This window comes from Poeciliopsis prolifica, unplaced genomic scaffold (genome assembly GCF_027474105.1).
Source record: "Poeciliopsis prolifica strain line A6 unplaced genomic scaffold, Auburn_PproV2 SCAFFOLD114, whole genome shotgun sequence".
In the NCBI taxonomy this organism is placed as follows: Eukaryota; Metazoa; Chordata; class Actinopteri; order Cyprinodontiformes; family Poeciliidae; genus Poeciliopsis; species Poeciliopsis prolifica.
The window spans coordinates 512491-520680 of NW_026562489.1; the positions used below are offsets into that span (position 1 = coordinate 512491).

An 8190-nucleotide genomic window follows, 5' to 3' on the forward strand; every position below is an offset into this window, starting at 1 on the left:
GTTGTGTTACATGGAGACTCCAACTTGCTTTAGAGCATCACTTAAAAAAGTACAATAAAAGAGAATAGCAGAGTGGAAAACATAATTCTGTCAAAAATTCAACAATATTTCATAATAATCAGTCATTTGAAGCATCAAAGAAATGTTTTGGTTAAAAGTGCAGAAAATCTTCACTGATGTTTGCCCTACAGGGGACGTTTCTACATGTGACAATATTTGCTTGTCTTTTTGTATACAATCACAAATGTTAATTTAAAATTTCAAATATGTATACATACAAGGAGCCTCAGTGAAAATTCTTGACTCTTGGTGCCCAAAATTGATTGAAAATTAATTTATTCACTGCATGTTTATGTCCGTTTCTTATATATGGAAAGTTTCTGTTTATATCACAGGTTTGTGGTGCCTTTCTATCCTAAAGACAAAGATATAAAACTTCAGATATTTCACTACGAGATATTAACATACATGGAAAAACCATAAGAAAGGTTTACAGTATTCAATTATGAACTGATCAGTACATTATTGCAAGAGAAAGAAAAAGTTTTGTGAGGGACGCTAAAGAAAAATAAATCCTCCATGTTCCTTATGGGGCTCCAAATCAAAAATGTACAAAACATGTTAATGACCAACGTGACTAAATTCACTCTGGTTGAACTAATCCCATGTTTGAGATCAGCAACATTGGTCCATAAATATAAAAGGAGGTTAATTCCAGGTTTAAATATGTCTTAGTGAAGTAAACCACATCCTTTATAAACTGCAACAAATCTCCGATTGTCGACTCCATGAATGAGTAACAATGGATGCACCATATTTAAGTGAAACTTGAAGACAATTTAATGGATCATAAACTATGATTTATTACATGCAGAGATATTGACAAGCTGCTGCGACGGCACAGGAAAGATTTCAGCTTTCAGCACCTTAAACATCTTAAGAAATCAGATGGGGGTTTCTGTCCCCTCGCTTATTTCTGTCCCCAATAAGTTAGGAGACAGAACAACAACAAAGACAGAAAAGTAATCTACTAGCTGCAAGCCCAGAGAGATCAACTTCACCGAGGCACATGTGGAGCTGCAGACTCACCAGAGATGCAGAGGTTGAATCGACACAGTTCATCGCACAGCGTGTCCGGACTCTCCAGCTCCCCCGGTCCTCCTCTTCCTCCTTCTCTCCTCTTCTTTCTGGGTGACATCCTCTTCACCATCTTCATTACACGTTCCACTTTATCCATCCTGGACAACTAAGTTTCCCAAAGTCCCTCCTGATGTCTTTAGATCCTCTTCTCTTCTTGTTTGTGGATGTCTCTCTTGTCCTATTGTCTCTTCTGTTAGCTATAATATCTTGGCTTCACTAGTTCCTTCTTTCTCTTATGCATTACCTAAATCCCTTCTCTCCCTTTTTCCTGGTTCTTCTTTCTCTCCACAGTCCAGCGTTTTAAGTTTTCCCTCTTGTTCCACTACAGCGTCCGATTTTACATCCCTCTCATTTAGACATCTTCAGTCTTGATCTTTGTTTACCTTTTCTTCTCTCTGCTTCCAGAAAATCTGATGATCGAAATGATGAGAGAAGTGAGATACTGAGAGAAACGAATGAAAAGAGGGAGAGGAAGAGACTGCACATTCACTCACGCACCTCCTTCCCTTCCCCTCACTCTCTCTGTGCACAACAGTACAGCTCCCCACTGCATCAGCACCACATCCAGCTACCAAAACGCCCTGGCAGAGCTGAGCTTTGTTCAGTCTTTCCCAAAGGGTGTGTGTGTGTGTGTGTGTGTGTGTGTGTGTGTGTGTGTGTGTGTGTGTGTGTGTGTGGTGTGTGTGTGTGTGTGTGTGCGTGTGTGTGTGTGTGTGTGTGTGTGTGTGTGTGTGTGTGTGTGTGTGTGTGTGTGTGTGTGTGTGTGTGTGTGTGTGTGTGATATAAATATATGTAGCTTTTTCCCCGTGAAATATTATCAATCTCACACAGAGATAAATGCATCTCCGCTGTCATTTTGGTCATACATTAATTCCACTAAAACTTCTTGTATCTACCCAACATGTTTTTTCTGGATGCTGTTTTGTTGTTGTGAATGCCTTTAATTTACCAGAACTGTTTATAGTTCCCTCACTGCCCCTTCCTGTCCATGGATCCATGCACTCATGGACAAACGGTCCACAAAATCCAGTGAAATGAGCAGGATTCTCCGACACCATTTTCATCTCTTCTGCAGCAACATATTCTCCTCAACGGCTGCTGACGACTTTCACTTTGAAATGGTAATGACGCCTCAACCTTTGAGAAGAAAAATCCTAGATTGTAGTTGCAATTCTGTAGTTCTGGAGCCAAAACAGAGCTGCAGAAATGTTCATCTTTAAACCTGTTTTACAAGAAAAAAGGAAACATGATCATAAGAAATTATAGATTAGGACTTTCTAAAGGTTTTTAGTAGAGCAAACACTATAGATATTTTTATGATGCCAGTTTCAAAACAAAAATGATCTCAGTGCGCTGCCCAAATCAAAAAATGTAATTAAATTTAACCACATTTTGGCTCAATGTAATTATAATATATTCCAGCCAGTGGAGAGTTAGAAATGACTCAAATTCAATTCAAAAATACTTTCTCAATCCCAAAGGGAAATTAAAGAAAAGCATCAGATTTTGGCTTTTGGCAACACAGGAAGGGAATAAAAGCACAAAGATGAATAAAGCATTGTTAACATATGCACTAATACATAGGAGTAAGGAAAAGAGACCAGACTAAAGTCTAAGCCTTACAGAGTTCAACACAGATTATAAGACAAATTTGTTCCTGGCTTAAACAGTTTTAAGACTCCTGCCGCACTAATGTGATTCAGTCTTTGTTTCAAGGAATTAGAAAACAATCCCATAACAAAATATTACTTCACATCATCTTTCTCTGCATTCAGTTATGTAGCATACATGATTAAGCGATGTATGCTACATAACTGATTACAACTCACTTGTAAGTCACACAAGTTGCAGCACATCTGGATCTGGTTCAGATTCAACTTAATACCTAACCTCAATTTCTATGGTTTGCAGGCTCTTCACTGCATGATGTAATTTTCATTTTTGACTAATAATTACCTGCTGAACTTTTAGTGGCACTCATACTGCACTGCATTGTCATTTCCAGTCAGTTATGCCTTTAATATTCAGAAATACAATGAGACAGTGACGTCAGAACAGAGGTAATGTATTCTGTCCTCACTCAGCCGAATACTGTGAATCCCAAACAGTTGATCTCAATATGCACTGAAAAACATCAAGGGTGACAAACTTTAAAGACATGCATCGACTTTTCACACATTCAGACCAAAACATGTTTAAAAATACAACAGAATACCAGGAAAGATAGGAAAGTATCTTAAAGAAAAGAACCGTTCTGCATGCTGAATTTATTTTGGGAGCCTGAAAGATGAAGCCTTTCTGCAACATTTTGAAATTGGAAAGCTCTTGAACTCAGACGGAAACTCTTCCTAATGGCTGAAAGTTTTGCAATGGTTGAGAAAGATAATTTGTTTGAAAATGTGATCAATTGGACATTTTCAGGACCAGGTTGTTTTCTCATCTCCTCGTAGCTCCATCTCATTGCCCCCCTGTTTTCTCTCACTTTGTCCTTCTGTTTTCTCCGTCTTCTTTGCTCCTGTTTAATCTCTGGTTCATGTCCCTCCATAATAAGCTCACCATTATCTCTGCAGGAAGCAACATGGGCACACAGCACTGTGTAATGTTTAGCAGGTTGGGATGCAAAGTGAACATTTCAGCTTAGCCGTCTTGCATACAAAATTGCACGTTCTCACACAGAGAGCACCTTGTATTTTGCCGACTCGACCTTTTGCAGCCACATGCAAACACAATTTGAAACTGAGGATATGAACACAGGAAGCATCACTAGAAGTCACCCTAGAGATTTGAGAAACGCCTTTTAAAAAAGCCACCTGAAAAGAGCTGCAGGTGTACTTTGATCCTTTGGTAAAAGCTTTAGTGGCTGGAAGGTGTCAGACCACAAAAAATGGATTCTAAAGTGTGGGATGTTAAAAGCCACTTCATGGTAGTCACTAAGAACTCTGTGTGCCATGAGTCAGCTGCCTCTGGAAAACCTTAGAGGATGTAATTAACCAGCAGATTGCTTCATTAATAGAAACCACATTCACTTTGATGTAAATAGAGTTTAGTGCACATATTGAAAACAAAACCTATTCTCAAGGAATAGAATAAGTGAACAAAACTGAACATTTCCGTTGCAGAAAGACTTTGGAACAGAGAGGCTAACAAAAAGTCTCATTTACCAAAAGCATTACATTTGGAAATGATTTAATGAGAAGAAACAGGATGTGCTTTTTCTCATTAAATGTCTTGATTTAATGAGATCATTAGATTCTGATATCAGATTTTGTTTTTATCTGTTACTCTGCAGTTTATGTAGCATCAAGGGAGTAGACTCTAAATTGTTTTCCCCCAATAGTGATATTAAAGGTTATGAAAATATGAAAGTATGTTCCATCCACTCCTCAGTGCAGTGCTGGTTGAAAATGTGACCCACATCATTCAGGCAAGAGCAGGTTGCTGTAATGGTTCACATTCAGGTGCATGCAAGCAGAAAACACACCTGAGTCATTAGCAACAAGTAAACCAAACACAGAGCCAAGACAAAAGTAAAAATGTAATTATAATGATGGCTTCTTTAGCTATAGACTCTAGTTAAATTATCTCCTCAGAATACACAAAATAACATCATTATATCACATTTACTTTCATTTAGAGGGTGATAAGTTAATGCATTTGCTTTCTAGCAAGAACCATGACAGAAAATATAGAAATAAAGGCTTTCCAAAAGTCTGCACATCAAAGAATAGTTGATAATTGTGATTTTCAGGAGCTTGAAAGCCCACCTGCTGTTTTTAATCAGAATGAAAGTGGAAGAAAGGTTTCTGGGGATCAGTGGAGAGCAAGTGTTGGAAATACAGAAAGCCAACAGGTTCACAGTTTATGCACAAAGAAACGTTTGGCATCTGAAAATGCTGGTGAATATTAATAGTCTTTTAATTTGGAGGAGTTATTTAGTTCTGTATGAAGTTCTAGGTACATTGCTTTAAGTAGCATTTTAGCATTCAGTTTTTTCACATTTGATCTTTCTTTGGATATTAATTCCCTCCATACAGTCTGTTGATTTCCTCTGCCGTCTGCTTTCCAAGTCCTCAGTTTGGAATATTTCTGTTATGTTGATGTTTCAATAACCTAAATGTGTTCTTATAAAGCATTATAAGAACTGTTAGAAGTTACTTCTTCTAACAGTAACTCAGTACTCACATGTGGGAAAAGAACATGACAGTGAAAACTCATTTCCTAGAAGTTTTTATACATAAACTAAATTTCATAAATGGTTAAGAATTAGAGCAAAACTGAACTCAAACTGTGTGAAAAGGAGGTCAGCTTCAGACAAGCAGTGAAAACAGTTAAGATTTTCTTCAGAAAGACAGAAATAGATTCAGTTCAGTTTGTGGCTTTGTCAGCAGATTCCAGTTTCTCAGAACAACTGTCACGCTTCAGAGTTTGATCCACCGCAGAAAAGAAACAACTGTTTATATGTTATGAGCGTACTGTCAGCAATAATTGCAAAACAGTTGTGACAGCCACAACACACGTTTTTCATATTTTTATGCCCTTTTTAGAAAAAATACGTAGTCTGTGAACATATGTGGTAATTATCATGCTGATGGCAAGAAGAGCTCTGAGATCTATATGAGACAACAAGTTTCCACAAACTGCATCCACAGTCAGGTTGCAAAATCAGCATCGACGTCCTGTAGCTACGACTTGAAATAGTATTTGTTGTGAATTGGCACAACATACATAAATTAATTAATCAACACTGGGATTACAGTGTTGATTACACCATCTATATGGACTATGTGTTTGGAAAGCATCTGGCAGTTAAAGGACTAATCAGGAATTATTTAGGAGGTACTCGGGGTGTCTTCTGACAAACTTTGAATCTGAGCATCTCCTGGTTTGATTGCATATTCACTTTGCCTTTGGTGCTCATCACACCCAGGGAAGTCAACTTGTCAACACAGAAACAAACTCTTGACCCATATTTCTTTGTTCCCTCTGCAGTGAATTCAGGCAGCGCTGCGGATCGACATCTGAATGATTAAACAGAGAGCATGAGAGCAGGTTTATCCCCTGTTAAAGCACAGTCTTGGCTGTTAGAGATAAACTAGGGCATTTAATAGACAGCAGATTTTGTATTTGTAAAACCAACTACAGAGGTAAAGGGAATAAAGTGAAGATCATATGCTGATGGTTACGTTTCTGAAATCCTAGGGCTTTAATAATGTTTAAGCCATTAATCAGAAAGTAAAAAGGGATTTTTAATACCAGTGAAGGAAAATATAAACTCTTCTTTACTGCCCAGAGCTGCAAGTTGGCAACTGAATGTAGCACAGCCAATTAAAAAAAAGGTCAGTATAATCTAGGTTTAAAAGTCCTGGTGTTATGGATGATGCAGGGAAAATAACAGATAGTTCCAGGTCATAACAAGCGCTTTGTCTGCATTAATGAAGGTATTGCTCTGGTGTGTAATGTTAACACAATCTTAAAAAACTATCCACAGTCTAACAGAGATCACAGAGTTCCTCTGGTCTCTGAAACGGAGCCAGAAGTCGAGTTTTGCCTCAGAGTCCGAGGCCTTACCCTGGCAGACGGAAGTCAAACCATTTGACAAGTTTTGTATCCAACAATCTATAGTGAAAGCACTTTTTAAATATACAGTGTAAATTAAAAAGCTATGCATTTGTAAATTTCAGCTCTTAAATAACAGATTGTCTGTAGACTGATTAACCCAAATGGGCTTCAGATCCGGATGCTAGCGCGTTCCACTTCAATTCTTGTGATCCAAACTACTTCTATCTTTTCTTAACTTGTAAAATGACAACGTTACGTAAGGACCAACAAAGCCTTGTGGCTGTATTGTATCTAAATCTTGTTTCCTCCTTCTGGTGTCCATCATTCTCTCTACTGTATTTTGTTCTTCCGCCTTCATGTTGCAGCATGATTGAAGGCTTTGGATTGTGGTGGCGTCAGAGTTCTCACTCATATTGTTTTCCATAGTTGATTAAATTGACAAGGTAGCATGCCAATGTGATTGTTAACACCCAGGTTAAATAAGCATTATAATTTCAGAGGTTCATTTGTACGTGTGATGTCATCCGTGGACTGAATTGATGACGGCTGAATTCTTTGGGTGAACATGAATGTGACTGTGCTGCTTTCACCAAGGATGCAGTGGCTGACATAGGACTTTAGAACTGGTGTGTAAGACCTCTGAGTTCAAGTTGGGTCACAAGCTCTGTTCATGCCAAGTCACCCATAATCCTTTGCAACTGGAGCAAACTAAAACCCCACCTCCTCAGTAACACGAACAATATCAGATGCAGCCAGATCAGGACTCTACAAAATCAGAGATAAAAGCAAACAAAAGGCATCTGGAGGTTTACCATTTCACTGGTCCACACAGCGACAGGCAGAGGTTAAGAGAAGGCAACAAATACAAAACACATAATGACAACCAGGTGCTGTTATCCTCTTTTGCAATCTTTGTTTCTTAAGGACAACAAAGACTCTGATTGCATTGAGAAGTAATTTCATTCTCTCTTCTCTCCTTCTTTGAGTACACAAATGAAATGATTGCCTCATAGGGAACTGCGTTAAAGATTTTACGTTTTCTGAGAAACTGCTCCTAACTCCAAGATAATAAATAAATAGTTTTAGGGGGAAAAACGTAAGAGTTTTGTTGAGGCCATAAAATCACAATGGAGCTTGAAAGGCGCCTACAAAGTCAAGATGTAGCTCAGGCAGTTAATCTCATGTCTTCACAACAGCCAGGACAGGAGAGGATAGGATGAGGAACTGATGGATGACGAGGACGGTCAAAGTCCTGGACAGGAGCCCTGATAAAACGGTGCCAGCGCTGAGGTCGGTTCTGCAGAACGGTGCAGGACAAAGCATCGAGCTCTGTTCTTCTTTTTAATGCTTTAAAGATGCATTGGGAAACTATACATTTGATTTAAAGAATAATTTTCTTTCTACTGTAATAACTTATATAAATATATATCAATCACTTTTCTTAAACTACTTCTGAGTCAGACTGAAGATGTCAGCACATATGCACACATT

General features: G+C 38.3%; 1 protein-coding gene across 1 annotated transcript in view; it reads right to left on the reverse strand.

The window, feature by feature from the left end:
- The window catches only part of LOC129354642 (glutamate receptor-interacting protein 2-like), a 90242-nt gene extending 88971 nt beyond the window's left edge, over positions 1-1271 (reverse strand). Inside the window, 1 exon segment of the mRNA XM_055024086.1 lies at positions 1090-1271. Coding sequence (XP_054880061.1) covers positions 1090-1237 — 148 coding nt within the window. The 5' untranslated portion in view covers positions 1238-1271.
- Between the last annotated feature and the right edge of the window lie 6919 nt (positions 1272-8190).